At 34.2% G+C, this 22,269-nt stretch overlaps 1 protein-coding gene across 1 annotated transcript in view; it reads right to left on the bottom strand.

Moving 5' to 3' along the window:
- LOC137633141 (polycomb group protein Pc-like) overlaps positions 1 to 22,269 on the bottom strand; it is a 1,013,348-nt gene that overhangs the window by 504,157 nt on the left and 486,922 nt on the right. The window contains exons 4-5 of the mRNA XM_068365301.1: positions 11,115 to 11,205; positions 386 to 886 (exon numbers count right to left, since the gene is read on the bottom strand). Of these exons, the coding sequence (XP_068221402.1) occupies positions 386 to 886; positions 11,115 to 11,181 (568 nt within the window). The 5' untranslated portion in view covers positions 11,182 to 11,205. The remainder of the gene's footprint in view (positions 1 to 385; positions 887 to 11,114; positions 11,206 to 22,269) is intronic.

Below are 22,269 nucleotides of genomic sequence, written 5' to 3'. Positions count from 1 at the left end.
ATGAGAGAGAGAGAGAGAGAGAGAGAGAGAGAGAGAGAGAGAGAATATGCAAGTAAATGGGGGAAAATATATCGTGAAACCCTAAAAGAGAAAATATATCGTGGTCCCCTAAAAGGGTCAATGCAATGTAACAAACAAACAAGCAAGCAAGCAAGCGGTACTTACCGAGCACAGGGAAAGGCTTGTTGGCTATGAGAGAGAGAGAGAGAGAGAGAGAGAGAGAGAGAGAGAGAGAGAATATGCAAGTAAATGGGGGAAAATATATCGTGAAACCCTAAAAGAGAAAATATATCGTGAAACCCTAAAAGAGAAAATATATCGTGGTCCCCTAAAAGGGTCAATGCAATGTAACAAACAAACAAGCAAGCAAGCAAGCGGTACTTACCGAGCACAGGGAAAGGCTTGTTGGCGATGGGGGAATGAGGCGTTATGCTGATGGTGGGAATGGGAGGGATAAAGGCATCTGAGGAGGGTCCCATCCCCACGCCCATCCCGAGGTTCTCGGCGGTGATGGAGTCCATGGTGGGGATCTCCGCCATCCGAACGAGGCGGCGCGGGGGCCCGTAGGCGTGGATGCCGTGGGTGTGGGCGGGGAGCACACTCGCTACAACAACCTGTGGTTGTGGTGATTGCGAATGTTGCTGTTGCTGTTGTTGTTGCTGTTGTTGTTGATGATGTTTTTGAAGACTGAGCTGTGGTGCTTGCTGTTGATGCTGGAGTTTAGGCTTGTTGTGGTGGTGGTGATGGTGGTGGTGATGATGGTGGTGGTGCAAGGGGGGGTTGGCGCCGTCCATGGTGGTGGCGGAGATGGGCGCACCACTGGCACCTGTCAAATAATTTGTAACAATGTCCTCTTCGCTGTCGTCCCCACTTTCAGCGCCTTCATCTGAAACAGAAAAAAGGGTAAATGAAAATGATTGCAATTTCAATTACATCAAAACAATTGTATAAATAAATCTTATAATGTTTTTATTACTGCCATTATTATTACTAGCCAAGCTCCAACCCTAGATGGGAAAACAGGATGCTACTAGCCCTAGGTCTCCTATAGGGAAAGTAGTCCAGTGAGGAATGGTAATAAGGAAATAAATCGTTTACAAATGATAAGTAATGAATAAAACATATAAAACGCTTTAATATCAACAACAATGTTGAAATAGATCTGTTCTACATAAACTTAGAAAAATGTTTTTATGTCAACCTGTCCAACATAAAAACATTTGCGGCAAGTTTACATTTGTGAAGTTCCACAGATTCAACATCATCATCACGAACAGCATTCCACAATCTGTTCACAGCTGGAATAAACGCTCTGCACTACTGTGTAAAATTGCACTTATGGAAGACATAGCTGTCAGAATGACTTGTATACCTAGTACAGTTTGGGAGGATCTGCATGCAATAGATGACCCGAATTAAGAAACATTAAGAAGCATACACAAAGAAACGACTGATCGACGGAGCCAAATGTTAATATCTAAGCCAGGAATAAGGAATTTATTAGAACGAAAGTTTCTACCCAACAAATTAAAATGAGAGACAGTAGCTGAAGGGGGGTGGGGGGTGGGGGGGTAGTCTTACCCTCGTGAGATGGGTTGTAGTTAGGAGTGGGGGATGGGGTTGGAAGGGTTGAATCTGGGCATGTGCGTGCATATCTAAATATTTAGCTGCCATGTTTGACGGGATGCGTACACTAGTGTGTGTGTGTGTGTGTGTGTACAGTATATATATATATATATATATATATAATATATATATATATATAATATATATATATATATATATATACACACATATATATATACATACATATATATACTGTATATATATACATATATATATACCGTATATATATATATATATATATTTATATATATATATATATATATATATATATAAATCAAAAGATTCAGTCAATCGAACAAAATAATTCACTCAATAGAACAAAGTTTATCACATCTGAATAAGAAGAAAGAGTCAATATAGAATGGGTAAAGAACATAAAAAAAAAACTCCAAGGCCAAAACACAAACAAGCTACGTGTAATCCCTTCCTGCATCCCATTCTTCTGGCACGATTTCTTTCACAGTGAATAGGAGGAGACAGCCCAGATGATACACAATATAGGAAAGATTTACTTCTCTTTTTTCCTCCTTTTCTGTTTTAATTAAAAAAAAGAAATCCGACGACTTCACAAAAGCTCTACCTGAATAAGATACTGAAAACATCAGACACACACAATACCTACATTCAAGAGAATAGCTCCACGTCCATAATACTATCCCGGGGAGATATAAATTCCGGGGACTTCATTTCTAAACGATGAAATGTCTGTAGATACACATACTCATAGACGCAATAAATAAAATGCTTCCCGTTAGATCCTTTTTCAAAACTCGAATCAAACTGGAAGGTTGAAACCAAAGTACACTCAAAGTATATACATAAATAAAAAATACACATTTTAATGTATACGGGTTAAATTTCTTTGAAAGTTTTCATGACTAAAATTGGGGCGATATAAATTACAAGACTCAGATTAAAGATATATACAAACGAAAGTCACACGAATTTAGCCCTTACAGCATGGCACAGGGGTTGGGAAGACCATTCAGTTAACAGGTAAAAAAGGGGGAGGGGCTTGTGAATGCTTTTTGACGTTAAACTTAAATGAGGGTAGGCAGTGACATTGAGGAAGCGGAAATAGAAGAACAGTTGAAAGGTGAATATACTGTAAAGGGCAAAAGTAAACTGCAATGACCGTTAAGGAACTTTCAAAAACTCATGTTTGCAAAAATATATATTTTATGATTAAACTTTTAATTCTGATTAAAAAAAATTAATGGTGCCACAGTGACATTCCTATATCGTTATTTAGAATCATTGCTCTCTTACTAAAAAAAAAAAAAAATACAAAAAAAAAAAAACCTTTACGTGTAACGAGTTCGAATAGCCACTGACCTGAGAGAGAGAGAGAGAGAGAGAGAGAGAGAGAGAGAGAGAAGACCTTTTCATGTGAATTTTCAAGATCAAACATACCATCTCGGTATACTTCTAATCCATAGATCGATAGAGGAGATTGGGGGAAAAATAGGAAGATTAAAGCCACTGCTCTTACCTACACTTTACATGATCTAAGAGGATGTGTCACTGTTGTTGTTATTATTGTTATCACCATTACAAACCAAGCTGAAAACTGTAAAACCAAAAGTCCTATATGGAATAGCAAAAACAAAAACGAATAAATATAGCATAAGTAATTAGTAGAATATCAATCAAGCAGGACTTGGGATAAGGTAGTCAATTAAAATGCATTTGAACACTGAACATTTCTAGAGCATAGACAGTGACATGTTTCCTTATAATTGTGCCCTATCCTACAGTTATAAAACGCTGAAGCTTTTGATGCATAACAAGCACTAGGCGAAAAAATTTCCGGGAAAAATGGGTTTTGAAACAGTGTAATAGATGACAGCTATCACAAAGTTTTCGAAATTCCGTAGCTCCCTAGAGAGAATTGTCATAAACAATAGTCTTCAAAACACACATATGTACAGTATGTGTGGGTGTATATATATATATATATATACATATATATATATACATATATATATATATATATATATATGTATGTATATATATATATATATATATATATACTTAGGCTGGAGGAACGTAGAGAGTAGAGGTCCCCTTTTTTGTTTTGTTTCATTGTTGATGTCGGCTAACCCCCAAAATTGGGGGAAGTGCCTTTGGTACAAGTATGTATGTATACACACACACACACACACACACACACATATATATATATATATATATATATACACATCATCAGCCATGACTAGTTACCTGCTCGACAAAAGCCTCAGACATACCCTTCCACTCACGCCTGCTATGGTTTTTCTGTAGCAGCAAATTTTCATAGTTCGTTATTCCATCGTCTTGTCTTCATTACCCTGCTTCTTTCGTAATCTCTGGGGAACCATTCTGTTATTCTTAATGTTCACTTATTATCTGTCATTCTCATTATATGCCCTGTCCATGACCATTCTCTTTCTTACATGTTGTTAGAATATCCTCTACTACAGTTTATTCTCACATCCATATATATATATATATATATATATATATATATTGCGTATATACCTGCTTGTGTGTGTGCGTAATGATATCCAGTGGCTCCCAAGACATGGAAGGGTGAAAATCAATGTTTCCCTTCCAGTCACCCTTTTTCTTCCATTGAGTATAGGTCCCGCAGGAATGGGGAAGTGGGTGGGCAGGTGGAAGGTGGGGTAGATGGGAGCTTTCCCTCCATTGTTTCCGCGAGTTCCAAACGACGATGTAAGAAAATAGTTTCTGTGATAGTCTATTTACTCCTATCTGTGTTTTTAAAGCCTTATTGTCGCTTCGTCCTCCGCAGGAAACGTATCAAAGCCTGTGCTATCTCAGTCGTCGATTTCCAACACCACGTGAACAGCATTTTTCATCAAAGTTTTGAAGAGATTGTTATCATTATTATTATCATCATCAATCGTCTATGCACTAGCACTTTATTAATGTTAATATTACTATTTCTATTATTGTTGGTAGTCCTTGGAAAACCCGAATAAGGCAAATGCTTGTTAAAACATATAAAACAGTAAGTATACATTTGTAAACAAATAAATAAAGTATAATTGCATTTGCTTACAACAGAAATACACCCAAAATGGTATGCAAATCTAAAAACTCTGTCTGGTGGCCGATGTGGTTACGTCCCTGACTGGTGATAGCCAGACTGGGGTTCGAGTCCCGCTCAAACTCGTTAGTTCTTTTCGTCGCTGCAACCTCACCATCCATGTGAGCTAAGGATGGGTGGTTTAGGGGAACCTATAGATTTATCTGCTAAGTAATTAGCAGCCATTGCCTGGCCCTCTTTGGTTCTAGCATGGGTGGGGAGGGAGCATGGGCGCTGATCATAAGCATATATGGTCAGTCTCTAAAGTATTGGGAAAATGGAAAATGACACTGTCCCTTGCCTCTGCCATTCATGATCGACCTTTAAACTTTAAAAGAATAAGCAATTTGATGCTTATATTTAAGTAAATAATTAACGTTATAATCAGCTTGAATGCAATGATAATTAAATACATTTTTTTCAATGGCAACATAAAACAATCATAAAACACTGCAGGTACCTAAATCGCATCTTATGTCAACAGTCTTATGCTGGAGTTTAGACAACACAATCACGGTCTATCCTCGCCTGGTCTGAGAATTGAATAATGGTCTAGAAGATTGTGAGCTGAGTGTGCTTCCTGTTCCGTTATAAGGAGAGAGAGAGAGAGAGAGAGAGAGAGAGAGAGAGAGAGAGAGAGAGAAATTTAATTTATAAAGCATAAGAACCCTCATAATTATCAGATCTTTCTATGAAAACGCGCCTCTTACTATCAGTTACTAAATACGCTATCTAGAAACCATCCAAGGTATATCGAGAGAGAGAGAGAGAGAGAGAGAGAGAGAGAGAGAGAGAGAGAAATTTTAAATATGAGACCGCGCCGATCATCAATTCTTCCTTTGAAAACTCTTTCTTATTGTAACTGGAAACCTGTCGCCGTGAAATTAATGTCGAGGAAGGGTAGATATTATAATTATCTACTCCTTTCTTCAACGTACCGAGAGAGAGTGAGAGAGAGAGAGAGAGAGAGTGAGAGAGAGAGAGAGAGAGAGAGAGAGAGAGAGAGAACTGGTCGCTTATAATACCTCGCTGTAAATTAGCTGGTTAAAACAAAATTCACGCTCTGCGTCTGCAGCCTTCGCTGGCAAGTCCTACATATTTAATAGAAAACTTCCCCAACACCCAACATTTGGAATAAAGTTAACAAATCTTTTTCGACATCTTATCTGGGATTTTTTTCTGTGGTTTTATATACTTCCTACAGATGGTTTCGAAAACATTTTGATTACTAAAACATTATGCATCGCAAAATAAACTTATTAATTCATAGCATCCTAGAGAAAAGTTTTAATTACAGTTACAAAGCCCAAAAATTAGTTGAATTATCAAATACATTAATAATTACATTATCATGATGACAAATAGTAATAATAGTAATAATAATACCCAGTGGGTTAGGGTCAATCTATATGAAGAAGATTCGGTCACTCGAAAGTGATATGTAAAAAAGTTTCCTGAGGTGTCTTTGAGAAGGAAACTTGTCAAAACGAAACTCATCATTATAAATATTTACAAAATGCCAGGACAGTTAATAGATAAACAACTTTAATCGCAAACAGTATTCCAGTTACGAACTTCTATTTATGTAAATAGGTGAAGTATCAACTTTTATTCCCAGTAACGCACTTCTGTTCATGTAAATACTAAATAAAGTACCTACTGTCTATCATTCCTCCAGCATACGTACCCAGCTCGTGCAAACGTACTCGCATATAAATTTACGATCTTATTCGGAAAACTGCTTCTTTAGTACCATGGCCCGGGTCGTAAAATGAAACAGTTCGAATTTACAACATAAAACTGATGAAATTTGCGGGTTCTAACCCTAGAGTTTATAGTCCTAAGTCTTTTGCGTAAACCTACATTATACTTTCCATTACGTTCTTCGGTATTATTATTATTATTATTATTATTATTATTATTATTATTATTATTATTATTATCATTATTATTATTATTATTATTATTAATTTCTAAGCTACAACCCTAGCTGGAAAAGCAGGATGCTATAAGCCCAGGGGGCCCAACAGGGAAAATAGCCCAGTAAGGAGACGAAAAAAGAAAAAAGTAAATATTTTAAGGACAGTAACATTAAAATAAATAATTCCTGTATAAACTATATATATTTTAACAAAACAAGAGGAAGTAACTGACATTTTTTCTCGGTATTTTCCTGGCACAAAATATTTCTATTATTCTATAGAAAATAAAGCAAAACTTTTGTTTATAAGTTGATAGTAATTATTTTCCAGGAGAAAAAAAAATTGCAAGAGAACTTAAACATCCGTTTTGTCTGGTGGAACAAGCAAGGATATATTATGAGTGAATAACTAAACTGTAATACTATAATTCACACATGTCATTGCTAAGAAGGGATAAATTCTTATAAGAACGCTTGCAATTCACGGAAATGTCCATCAACAGTAACTGCCGTTCTTAAACCCCTATGAATTTCAGCGCGTGTCCAAGTTAAGTGGGCCAGAGTAAGATACCTTTAAAGTTATTTTATCTAAGTTTGATATAATAATCTATATACAGTATTTTCCGCTAAATATAAACTGACTATAAAGAGAGAGAGAGAGAGAGAGAGAGAGAGAGAGAGAGAGAGAGAGAGAGAGCACATCTTCTGAATTAAGGAAACATCAAATGTTTAAGAATAATTTTTTCTTCATCTCCATCTATAGATTACCAACTACAGCTTAATTAATACATCTGTTTATGGCTCTCATTTTAGCAATACTATTTTAATGTTTTCTCTAACCATTCAGGTAATTTCAAATGTCACACGCCATTTGACATTATTCCTCCATGCTATACCCAATGACTTTATCGAATGACTAATTTTACCGTAACTTTTTTTTTTTTTTTTTGCTGCTTTTTAACAGATAAGGTACATTTCTCTTATGTAAGTGCCTGTTTCTGTTAAAACAATTCCATAATATTATAAAAAATCAAGCTATAATATATAAATTGTATATCCCTTTCCTATATGAACAAATATAAATACAGTTCGCTGTGCTATTTGTATTACGAAAGCTTCCGATGTATATGTAAAATTGATAATCGAAAATTCAAATTAATAAAGTTTTACACAGCCAAACTATTACTGATTAAGTAAGATAGTAAACACATCCTCAAATAAAATATAATACATTGCCACAGTAAGAATTAAATCAACATCAATGACAAGGAAGGACTTTTAACCTCGGCTAGAAATTGGAAAACTACGGCCTAAAATTTGACTCGTTTTCTGTGACGCCCAGCATAAGAGAAAGCGGGAAATTCTTGGGTGACTTTTACAAAGACAAACATCGCCAGTCTATTAAACGAGGAAAAGGTTGGTAGTGCACCTTTTTTATTACCGTAAACAATTACTGCGAGACCTAAAACATTGCTGTATGCTATACGAGAGATACCTATAATATCAATGCAAAGAATTACAGCAAATAATTACTGAGACATACTATAAATATAAAGAATTCCTATAAATGCAATCGGTGGAACTTCAACCGTTCAAACTTGCTGCCAATGTTATCATGTTGAACAGGCTAACATGTCTCTTTTTACAGTTTATGTATGATATATTTATCTTAATGTTGTTACTGTTCATAAAATATCTTATTTCTATTGTTCATTACTTCTCTTGCTTATCTATTTCCTTATTTCCTTTCCTCAATGGGCTATTTTTCCCTATTGGAGCCCTTGGGCTTATAACATTATGCTTTTCCAACTAGGGTTGTAGTTTACCCAATTGATAACAATAATAATTACTGAGACCTAACACTACTGGAAACAATTACCTATGTAAAATTCTCTTTGAGTTATGAAATTTACGCCGCAGTCGAAGAGGTCATTGAGGGCCAAGGTGCAACTGGGGGATATATGAGGTTTTATTAACAAGTAAAAGCTATAAGAGGTTTGACGACAAGAATGAAGAAAAGCAGGGATGGAGGTTAGGTTGTTGTTGAAGATTGCCTGGCCCTTTTGGCCAGACACGGGCTCTTGCAATCTTGCCGCCCGTAGGAGGTTAGGTAGAAGGAAATGGAGTAAATGCATCTCGGACCTGCGGCAGGCATTAAAGAGCCTTTACTAGTTACTGCAGTGCACTCGAGGTACACTGACAGAACTAACAACCTAAGCAGGTGTAAAACTTCATTTTTCATATACTTGGACTGGCTTTACGGATTTGGGTCATAAGGCACGGCACCAAAGTCTTGGAAGCCATTCAGCAAACAGGCACAACTGGGAGTAAAACACCACGGTTACATTATAAAGTTAAAGATAATGAGGTTGGATAGTAAGATGAATAGAGCAAAAGGCTAAAAAGTGAGTGCAGCGTGGAGCCAAAAAGACGTAATGTCTATAGTACCCTAGAGTATCGGCTTGAGGTGTGACTATTGAAAGAACTAGCAACTAAAGTAAAATGAACTGTCAACAAACTTTTAACCCTTTTAAAATCTATTTTTCCATTATTGTAGCGTTCATATCCAGTACAGACCTTTTATCTGTACGCGTCCAAATGGAAAGGCATTCTATCTTATTTCATTTCCTCTTGTTTTGTTAAAGTTTTTATAGCTTACATAGGAGATATTTATTTTTATGTTACGGTTCTTAAAATATCTTATTTTTCCTCGTTTCCTTTCCTCACTGGGCTATTTTCCCTGTTGAAGCCCCTGGGCTTATAGCATCCTGCTTTTCCAACTAGGGTTGTAGCTTAGCAAGTAGTAGTAATAATAATAATAATAATAATAATAATAATAATAATTCGGTGCCAGGACCAGTTATCCATGACTTGGAAAGAGGTGTAGCCGACCGAGTGTCATTTTGAAGTCTCTTTTTCATGCTTGGAATCCTTCAGAAACACGTAACAACCTTTCTCTCTCAGTGCATCAGTTATTCGCAATATCTTCTGTAGTCGAGAAGAAATATGCTTTAATATCTTTCTTTTAATCGATAAATCAAGGTCCCAAACTAACAATTATCAATAAATATGGTTTGTTTTCAAGGCAGTTTTATTGAGCTATGGCAAAATAAGAATATAATTATTGTTTCTTTGTTCAAGTGATTAAGGCTACAATCAATACTCACAACAGGAAGCGTTAGCCTTTAAAAATGAAAGCAAAAGGAAATATATATATATATATATATATATATATATTTATATACATATACATATATATATCTATATATATATATATATATATATATATATACATACACACATACATATACGAGACTTCTAAAATGGCGTCTAAATTGAGTTGGGATAACTTAACGTGGTGAAAAGGTTTGCGTATGGCCATGATTAGCAAAGTTGTAATAGTCAGAGCCACGCATACTAGGTTGCTTTGCTGTGGGCGATTAGACGAAGACATCCTACCATCACCAATGCAAAATGGTCACGGTGGTGGTGAAAATTAGCCAAACCCTACACGTGAATTGACATGTCTTGGGCGTTTGTCCTGCAGTGGACTAGAAACAGCTCCATTTGTTGTTGTGTACTGTACAGTATGTCACGGACAAATATATTGTTTTAAACAAGGGCTAAGCAGTAAAGTAAATGCGCAGCAAGTAGGGCAGATGTTGCAGAGCAATCACCTTGTCCCCCTGATCCATGGGTTTTTGGGAAGCAGTTCGAGCCGCTTTCATTTGTGATTGTTATTTGATGATCCAAGCACACACGTACTGAATCCGTTTCCATGTCAACAGACACACCCAGGAGAGGGGACGTAAAGTGAAAACCAGTATGGTGCGGTTACGTCACATTCCACCCATAGCGGAGACAAGCCAGACCCCCCAGCAATGTGGGGGAAATAAGAAAGCACAGTAGGTGCGAGAAACGGTAGTTGAGTTCGAGTCCTACTCGTGAGTGGGCAACCTTCACTAGGCCCACCGGCCATGGTAAGCCTACAACAGCCATGACGGACGTCCAATAGTTTCTTTTAATTTAAATGTCTCCCCGTCCGCTCTCCCCGGGTATTGTACCAATTAAAAGTAAATTTTTAATTGACTGATGAAATCGTTTAAGGGACAGCGAGAACTTACAACTCTTTTGTTATGCACCCTCAAGATTTAAACTTCTGTTTCATCTCGCTTTCAAGATTTCTGCTCATTGTAATTGTGAAAATTAACTTTGATAATAAATCCTCTTCGAGTTTAAAAACTCGTCTGATTCATCGCCTCCGACCATGTATTATGTAATTTCCCATGCCCTTATGACAAGTATATAGATAGATAGATAAATAAATAGATATGTGTGTGAAACTAGCACAGTCATGCTCAGATGAAATAAATCACAAGGAGAAAATGAAAATACCGAGTAAACCCAGACCGGTTTCGTCTCTCAACAGCGTCAAGAGAATCCCCATCCTCATCCAAGACAAAAGTTCGTTCTCACCTGATGAGAAGGGCGTGGGGCTGAGCCGATGCATGGACAAGAGTTTGTTGTCCTTTGCCCCGTCCATGGCGTCTCCTCACCGCTTCATAGTCTGTAAACAAAAAGAAGAAGGAAAATTACAGATTGTCCGTGGTAAGAGAACGGGTTTGAACTTGGGTGTACTGTATATTCCTGATAAACCCTTCCAAATACAATTTAAATATCTTGGAATATTTTCTTGAAGATGCTTTAAAAGGCAGTTTGCTTAAAATAAATACATTTGAAACAATTATAAAGATTTATTTTATTTTTTTTCTATTGCAATTCTTGTAAATATCTAAACACCAATTAACCTAGCATAACCAAATTCAATAAAGATATTTTCTACACTTTTCGCGTTTAAATATTTTACGAAAATATATTTCCAATTTGATTGCTCGTATCCCAATTAGCTTGAATTCAAAGCTACTCGAACCCCAGGATAATACAGTAAGTTATTTCGAGTAGATTAGAAATATATTTCTATTCTTACACTTTGACTTATACCTCAATGTTATTAAATAGAATCGAAATATTGCATTCAATCACTAAAGTCATACGCAGTATATTAAATGTCTACTGTCGATAAGGTCAAGCAGCATGTAACAATAGGCTTTACACGAGGGGGGGGGGGGGGGGGGGCCTTAAGCTTGCCTGTTCGACGAACTTCCGTTTTGATGACATCGACTTTGACCAACATTGAATACTCAAGTCTCTCTCTCTCTCTCTCTCTCTCTCTCTCTCTCTCTCTCTCTCTTCGCAGCGACTCGTAAGATTCGACTATTAACTACTGCAGGTACCTAAATCGCATCTTATGTCAACAGACTTATGCTGGAGTTTAGACAACACAATCACGGTCTATCCTCGCCTGGTCTGAGAATTGAATAATGGTCTAGAAGATTGTGAGCTGAGTGTGCTTCCCGTTCCGTTATAAGGAGAGAGAGGAGAGAGAGAGAGAGAGAGAGAGAGAGAGAGAGAGAGAGAGAGAGAGAGAGAGAGAGAGAGACAAAATTTTAAACTTTTCATCGATGATTGCCTTTTCTGCATATAATCTAAAAATATATTATCAGAGAGAGAGAGAGAGAGAGAGAGAGAGAGAGAGAGAGAGGAGAGAGAGAGAGAGAGAGAGAGAGTGATATACAGTTATATATATATATTTATATATATATATATATATATATATATATATATATATATATATATATATATATATATGTATATGTACATGTGTATATATATATATATGTATATGTACATGTGTATATATATATATATATATCTATATATATATATATATATATATATATATATATATATATATCAATATATATATATATATATATATATATATATATATATATATATATATGAGAGAGAGAGAGAGAGAGAGAGAGAGAGAGAGAGAGAGAGAGAGAGAGAGAGAGAGAGAGAGAGAGAGAGAGAATGCCCTTCCTTTAAAGTAGTTTTCAGTCAATTATATTTCAGGGAAATAAGTCTGGAGAGACATCTAAAGAGATATCTTAATCACAAAAGAAGCAGGACAAGAATACATTTGAAACATCAAATTACACATATCTCATTACCTCCGCCAACGAAATTGGAAGTAGATATGTTTTTGCCCCTGTTTGTGTGTGTGTGTGTGTGTGTGTGTGAACAGCTTCCTGGCCAAAATCTTAATCGTAGAATAATGAAACTTGCAGGGATGAACTGTTATGTAAAAACTGGAAATAATTAAATTTGGACGGTCAAGATCAAAGGTCAAGCAAAATGTCCAATTCAAGTAATCAGCCATAAGTTTGGACAACATTGTCACAGAGACTTCAGACTTGGTTCATATTTGAGTGTATGAAAATCCACGCCAATTAATACATGTTAAGGTCAAAGGTCAATGTCAAGCAAATGGTTGAGAAATAAGCTGCCACGGCGGAGGTTTGCCCTCTACCGAGTGTTCCTCTAGTCTTAATAAGCATTAGTCATTAAATACGCTTTGAAATAAATATATGACGAGGAACAAGTGAAACTAATCTGGTTTGCGATGATTGGCAAGGTGATGACATAATCGAGTTTAATGCCATTTCTGTCATATCGCCCAACAGCAGGCAAATCCTATTTATGAACGACAACAATAAGTAGAAAACAAGCAAAGTCTATTGGTGGAAATATAAAATGTCTCTGTCTAGAGAGAGAGAGAGAGAGAGAGAGAGAGAGAGAGAGAGAGAGAGAGAGAGAGAGAGAATGGAAACTCTCGATTGTCACGCATTTTAATATTCACATACCACCAAATTCCCTTCAACGATAATGATAATAAACACATCAACCAGACGTCACTCAGCCAACGAGACAATAGAAAGTATTACTCATAGATGACGTAGTACCTTGGGACTCAAGAGTGGAAGATAAGGTTGGGGGGTTTGGTGGAGCCTAAAGGTCTACCTGATAAGTCATCAGCAGCCATTGCCTGGCATTCCCTGGTCCTATGGCTTGGGTGGAGAGAGGGTTTGGGTGCTGATTATAGTGTATATGTATATTGGTTAGTCCCTAGATCATTGTCACTGTTCCATAGCCTCGGCCATTCATAGTTGTTATTTAAACCTTTATGTATCTATAGTCACCGGTGCTCTAGGAACTATACATAAATCACGGGAAAGTACCAGGGAAAGGTTGGGAACCAATGTTATATCAGGTATCACACAGAAGAGTGTGCTACTAGAAACCGATGGTGAGATAACAGATGGATTTCTATGGAGCAGGCAGTAACCCGGAATCAAACACTTTAAATTTCCAGACTAGAGAGAAAAACTTTAACAACAATAATTTCCTTTGTCAGTCGCTCGTTAAGATACTACAGCTAGAGAATTATTGGGTCCTTTGACTGACCAGGCAGTACTATATTGGATCCATCTCTCTGGTTACATTTTCTTTTGTCTTTGCCTACATAGGCCTATACACCGAATAGTTTAGTCTATTCTTTCCACATTCTCCTATGTCATACAGCTGACAACACTGATATTATTTAAAAATTCTTCTTCGCTCAAGGGGTTAACTACTGCACTGCAATTGTCCAGAGGCTACTTTCCTCTTGGTAAGGGTAGAAGAGACTCTAACAAACCATTGTTTTCTAGTCTTGGGTAGTGCCATAGCCTCTGTACCATGGAATTCCACTGTCTTGGATTAGAGTTCTCTAGCTTCAGGGTACACACGGGCACACTGTTCAATCTTATTTCTCTTCCTCTTTTTTCAAGTGTTTATAATTCATATGTGAAATATTTAATTTAAAGTTGTTATTACTCTTAAAATATTTTAGTTTTATTGTTTTTACTTCTTTTGTAATATGTTTATTTCCTTGTTTCCTTTCCTCACAGGGGTATTTTTCCTTGTTGGAGCCAATAGGCTTATAGCATCGTGCTTTTCTAACTAGGGTTATAACTTAGCTAATAATAATAATAATAATAACACACTCCATCAGACACACGCAGCCACTTTACGTCCCGTCAATCAAGATAGGCTCTCGGCACTGGGTACCTGTGAAGGAATGCTTGTCAATATTCCGAGGAAGATAATGATAGTTCCTACTGCGATGAAGACGTTGGTAGTTCCTATTCCAATGGAAGTTAATGAGGTTCATATGGCTTCGCGTTGGGATCAAGTGCCTTCATTAATGAAGTTATCCGGCGATGGCAAGGAGCTAGTTGGCAGGCATGTGAGCCTCGACGTGTCTCATTACCATTCGTATCCTGGTACCTCTATCGTAAGTGTCATCCTGCACCCTAACGTTGATATTCCCAATACAGGTGGTCTGTCACTAAATACTATTTTAACAAGAATTTACTAAACCGTTGGGCCAAGTGAATATGTATATATATATATATATATATATATATATATATATATATATATATATATATATATATATATATATATATACACACACACACATACATATTTATACATATATATGTAATATATATATATATATGTGTGTGTATGTATAAAATTACTAACCAAGTTAAAATCCTAGCTGGAAAAGCAGGATGATATAAGCCCAAGGTCTCCAACTGGAAAAAATAGCTCAGTGAGGAAAAGAAATTAGGACATAAGCAAACTATATGAGAAGTAATGAGCAATTAAAATGAAATATTCTAAGAATAGTAACAACGCCCAAACAGATCTTTCATATATAAACTATAAAGAGAGACTTATGTCAGCCTGTTCAGCATAAAAACATTTGCTCCAACTTTGAACATTTGAAGTTCCACCGATTCAACTACCTGATTAGGATGATCATTCCACAACTTGGTCACAGCTGGAATAAAACTTCTAGAAGGCTGTGCAGTATTAAGCCTGATAACAGAGAAGGCATTACTATTAGAATTAAATACATACCAAGTATTGCGAACAGGATGGAACTGTCCGGGAAGATCTGAATCTAAGGCATGGTCAGAATTAAGAAAAATCTTATGCAACATGCATAACGAACTAATTGAACGACGGTACTAGACATGATCATCAAAATCAGGAATAAGATATTTAATAGGCTGTAAGTTCTCGTCTAACAAATTAAGATGAGAATCAGCAGACGAAGATCAGAAATGAACATATACATACATACACACATATATTTGCACATTATATATATATATATATATATATATATATATATATATATATATATATATATATATATATATATATGTATATATATATGTATATATATATATATATATATATATATATATATATATATATATATATATATATATATATATATATATATATATATATGTGTGTGTGTATATATATATATATATATATATATATATATATATATATAGATAGATAGATAGATAGATAGATAGATAGATAGATAGTTAGGGCAATAGGTATATTATATATACTTACATTATTCTAATGATGTTCAGATTAAAATTTCATAAACATTAGGAATAAATGCGAAATATTCTATTAAGGTACTAAAATGTGTGGCATAGTGCGGATATATTACACTAAAAATACTTCATAAGAATTTGGTGCGATGTCCAAAACGAATCCTCAATATAACTTCCATTATTTTAACCAGGAAATACAATTCAACTGTGATTGCCTTTGTATTAGTTCAGCTACAATTTACTTAAGTAGCCTAATGATAAGTACAGATATTTGTTTAAAAGCAAAATACGACGTTTCTTTAGTTGCGCAATCAAAATTTAAAATTTATGGCTAAATACAAAATTATACTTTCTTTACAACAAATCTGCATCATATAAAATTAATAAAAACATTAATATTTTTATCCAAAAAGACTTAACATATAACAACTTACATGAATGAGTTCTTAATCACTTTTTTTTTAATAATACTAATTAACAAAAGTATAAAAGATAATGATTTATGGCTTAGTTACAGAGAATTATACAAATTAAAGTTGGGTCAGTTCTCCTTATTGTGTTCCTTCTAATTGGTGACAATACAAGTTAGGTAGTAACTTGGTACCGGCAACAATAGCGCGTCAAGATAGGTGGGGGTAAAGTAAACACCGATAGCTAAGCTTAGCTCAAAGATTACTTCGATATTCTAAACGTGTGAACAAGCACTTAATGGGCATACTGTATTATCACGAAGGAGAGAGAGAGAGAGAGAGAGAGAGAGAGAGAGAGAGAGAGAGAGAGAGAGAGAGAGCTGTACAAAAAGACAATATAAAAATTCAAAACACTGCCACAACGATAGATCTTTAGTAATCGCTATATTACTTCAATATTTCACGCAAACCGAGTTTTATCGAATATCGATATGATTAACTCTGGGGGCACCATAAGACCGTGGCAAACCCAAGTCAACATAACATGTTTAACATAAGACGAAACTGCAATTCCGGAACCCCTGGAGGTACCATCCAGAAGCTGGACGAAGGTAATTCTAAAAAGGAAAGTTATTCCCCGTAGACAATCAGTATTAAGCGCGCGCACACAATATAAATAAATAAATAAATAAATAAATATATATATTTATATATATATATATATATATATATATATATATATATATATATATATATATATATATATATATGCAGAAGAACCACAGGGAAAATGAAAATACGAAATATACGCTTAAGTCCTGACTAGTTTCGTGTTACTTCTTCAGAGGACTGAAGAAGTATCAGGAAACTAGTCAGGACTTACTGTATATTTCGTATTTTCATTTTCCCTGTGGTTCTTCTGCATCTGAGCATCACGTTTTCCTGTGATTTTTACGCATAAATATATATATATATATATATATATATATATATATATATATATATATATATATATATATGTGTGTGTGTGTATATATATATATATATATATATATATATATATATATATATATATATATATATATATATATACATATATATACAAATATATATATATATATATATATATATATATATATATATATATATATATATTATATATATATATATGTGTGTGTGTGTGTGCGCGCACGCGTGTGTATGCATAGAAAACAAAAGACACAGCTACATAAAATAATTAATGTACAAGCTTTTGATTAGTCTATTTCTAAGGTTACTGAACCATCAATCTCATCGTTCATCCATTTCTTTATAGCGCAATAAGTGGAAAGCCTTTTGAATACATCCTAATCAATTACTATCATCAGATCCTCTAACAACTAACTTCTAATTATAAGATATTTCTTTGAATAATGACTTACTTTCTCGTAGGGTACTTTAATATATGTTGACATGCGCACAATGATGAATTGTTATATTTCACTTTTGTTTATTACTCATTTCCAATATGAAAAATGTTGAAAGAAAAAAAATCAATGGCCTACATTTATACGTATTATTAAGTATGAAAACAAAGTGGATAAAAACGCTCTTAATTATCTTACAAAATACAATGAATATGAATAGAAAAAAAAAATTAAAACAGAACAATAAACATAAATAAATTAATAAACAATCGAAATGCCAAGGTCTCATTATATACGTGTGAAATTGATATAGCCTATGTCGATATAGCAATTAATTGCCAAACACCTCTTAAATTAATATTATTATTATTATTACTAGCCAAGCTACAACCCTAGTTGGAAAAGCAAGATACTATAAGCCCAAAGGCTCCAACAGGGAAAAATAGCCCAGTGAGGAATGGAAATAAAGAAATATACATGATAACTTACAGAAATAGTCATGAAACTCAAATTACAATTCGCAGAACAATGCTACTGATATAATAGAGAAGAATAAGGAAAATTATAGCCAGAGGTCAAAGATTTTTAAAGGGTTTCCGAATGAAATTACAAACATCCGACGATCACAACATTCTATCAAAATTCACGAATGAAACCAGCAAAGTAAAATTCTAATAGAACTCGCAAATGAAACAACTGAAATAAATTGCTGGAAGAATTCACGAATGAAACCAATAAAGAAGATTTTTGCAATATTCACGAATGAAACTAGCGAAATAAATGCACAGCGAAATTCACGAATGGAAACAAAGTAAATTTCTATCAGAAAAAAAAAAAAATACACCAACAAAGTAAATTCTAGCATATCTCACGAATGAAAAGAGTGAAATGCATTTCTAACAAAAATTAACAAACGAAACCAGCAAGGTAAATTTCCTTCCGAATTAACGACCATTAAGTAGCTCACAGGAGAATTCAAACATGAATGCATGAAATGTCTAAACCCCAATTGAAAGAAGGCTATGAGGAAACGGCCTACTTCTTAACGGGGTTAGAATAATCAATAGAACTCATCAATCAATGGGAGAGACGTGCCTTATCTGACACGATGCATCTTCATGAAGCTGAAGAGGATGTCGCTTTTGACGACACTCTTCAGGTCTCCTGGATAAAGACTCACACGAGAAGAGAAACAAGAAAAGAGGAGGTGTTTGATAGCCTAACGATAGGAGGAAAGTGATAAGACATGAATTAATTAAATTGAAGTACGCACATAAACGTAAAAAATGTACAGATGGAATGAATCGGTGAAAAATGTATCTTAACCAAAGCACATATACACACAAACATGTGTTAATATGCATTTCCTACAAAGTATTGGGAATAAGTCATTAGTTCCAATAAGGCAAAAAGAAACAAATTTATTATTATTATTATTATTATTATTATTATTATTATTATTATTATTATTATTACTAGCCAAGCTACAACCCTAGTTGGAAAAGCAAGATGTTATAAGCTCAGGGGCTCCAACAGGAAAAAATAGCCCAGTGAGGAAAGGAAATATATAAATGATGAGAATAAATTAATTAGGCAAATTTATACCCCCAAAAGAAGGCTCCATCATTTTAAATGTACATATTTGATGAAAATACACAAAAACATCAACTAAGAACCTTGCCAAGCCATGTCTCATCTATAAGCTTTTAAAAATACTAAATGGTCTGGTGTATTCTACTTGGGGTAATGCAATCGTTAAGAGCATTATAAGAACTCGTATGATGACAAGCACGAAAAACCATCAATTTCCACAAAAATCGACAAATACAATAATAACTACAACAACGAAGCAAGAAACGTATGATATAACAACACCAATAACAATAATGCCGATAATTCGCGATATCGTTCCATCCAGTCCGCAATGTCTTCATCAAAAAGACATTAAGAGATAAGAGATATACCAGAGGCCTCTCAATAGTGGTATTTAGGGAGCGACTAATCAATTACATGGATGGCCAAATCTATCGCAATCTCGTAAAACAAGAGTTTTATAGTTTTCAAAGGCAATCTCCCCCACCTGAATTATATAGATGCACATATATATGTATCGGTCCATATTTCCTTGTATTTGATGGTCCTGGCGTTAAAGGGGATTGGTGGCTGTGTTCTGTCTACGTAAACAAGAAATCCTTTCCTCTCGATACATTTCAAATATTTATGCGCAAATACAAACAAAACATACACATCCAGATATATAAGACCCCACCCCTCTCTCTCTCTCTCTCTCTCTCTCTCTCTCTCTCTCTCTCTCTCTCTCTCTCTCTCTCTCTCTCTCTCTCTCTCTATATATATATATATATACATATATACATATATGTATACACACACAAAAACATATATATATATATATATATATATATATATATATACATATATACACACACACACACACACATATATATATATATATATATATATATATATATATATACACACACACACACATATATATATATATATATATATATATATATATATATATATATATCACAATTGTTTTTTAATGTAAAAATAAGTACCCAAAGCCATAGTTATTTAGTTTGGTGTTCCTACCTATCTATTATTTCTATCATTACCTGCTAAGCTGCAACCCTAGTTGGAAAAGCAGGATGCTATAAGCTGAGGAGCCCCAACAGGGGAAAAAAAGACCCAGTGAGGAAAGAAAACAAGGAAAAATAAAATATTTTAAGAACTGTAACATTAGAATAAATATTTCCTACATAAACTATAAGATAGGATTTGAGCTTATGCTTTTGAACTGAAACAAAACTAAACAGTAGACTTAGCCAACCAGACTATGAACACGCATATGCGTGTAATTAGCCCCCCCCCCCCCCCCTCAAATTTAGACATATCCCAATGGTGCCTAATACGGAATACATCCAAACATTAGCAGCTCATCAACATTGCAATGGTCCCTCCTACATAAATTGCGCAATGCTCTTTTTTCCTATTATTTATGAACGCCATCCCTTCAAGATGATATATAGAATACAAATAAATATAAAACACCAAGATTTTATTAATAAAATTTAACGAAATGAAAAGAAATGACATTGTAGAAAAGATTTAACAACCGTGGAACCACACACCTGAATTCCAAATATCAAATAAATAAAATAAAATATAAAATAAAATAAAATAAAATAAAAATGAACAGAAAAACGTGGAACCACACACCTGCATTCCAAATATCAAACAAATAAAATGGAATAAAATAAAATAAAATAAAATAAAATGAAAATAAACAGAAAAACGTGAAACCACACACCTGAATTCCAAATATCAAACAAATAAGATAAAATAAAATAAAATAAAATAAAAATAAACAGAAAAACGTGAAACCACACACCTGAATTCCAAATATCAAACAACTAAAATAAAATAAAATAAAATAAAAATAAACAGAAAAACGTGAAACCACACACCTGAATTCCAAATATCAAACATATAAAATAAAATAAAATAAAAATAAACAGAAAAGCGTGAAACCACACACCTGAATTCCAAATATCAAATGAAACAAAATAAAATACAATAAAATAAAATAAAAATAAACAGAAAAAACTACATTAACTGTTAAAAAGAAAAAGAGCCCTGCCTATAAAGAAACTCGTTCAAAGGAGAGACGAACTTTTCCTCCCAAAAGAAAATCAAGCGGAGATTAATTAGGTTACTTCTAAAACCTTTGAGCGTGAAATTCTCCTTAAAGCTCGTCTTCGAGCCAGAAATTACTTCAAGGTTCAATACATCGATTCAGCTTGTGATACTGTCGATGTACAATACAGTTTAATAGTAAAAAAAAATGAGTGTGGTTCTAATAAAGCCAAATTTCAAATGATCCTATAGCTATTATAATAATATATATAAGACACATTAAACACACACATTCGCACACGCAAACACACAAAATTAAACCCATCTTATTTACAACTGATATCGTAGTGGCTTTTCAAATTAAGGTTTATTTTCTGTCTTCAATAAAACTTGACATTTTCTTTTACTTACTGCATTTTATATAATTCATATGAAAGATAGATTTCATGTGTATACTGTCGAATGTCTCATACACGATTTTAAGCAAGATGCACATCTAAACTAATCGAATGAAAATTAAAAAAAAAAAAGGAATTTCATGTAATTAAATATTCCGTGTTTTTTTTTTTACATAATAATTGCAAATAAAACACAGGATGCTAAAAGGAAAAGCATCTAAGAAGAGAAACAGAAGTTAAGAAGAAATAAGAAAAAGAAATAAAATTATAATACTATGAACACGACTAAACTGAGGACAGTGATGGTGCTTCTAAAAACGACGTGCTAAGGTGAGCACGAAAAAAAAAAAAAAAAAAAAAAAAAAAAAAAAAAAAAA

This window comes from Palaemon carinicauda, chromosome 42 (assembly GCF_036898095.1).
Source record: "Palaemon carinicauda isolate YSFRI2023 chromosome 42, ASM3689809v2, whole genome shotgun sequence".
Taxonomy (NCBI): Eukaryota; Metazoa; Arthropoda; class Malacostraca; order Decapoda; family Palaemonidae; genus Palaemon; species Palaemon carinicauda.
Note: the sequence above shows the minus strand (reverse complement) of the source record. Positions and strands in the feature narration are given on the sequence as shown.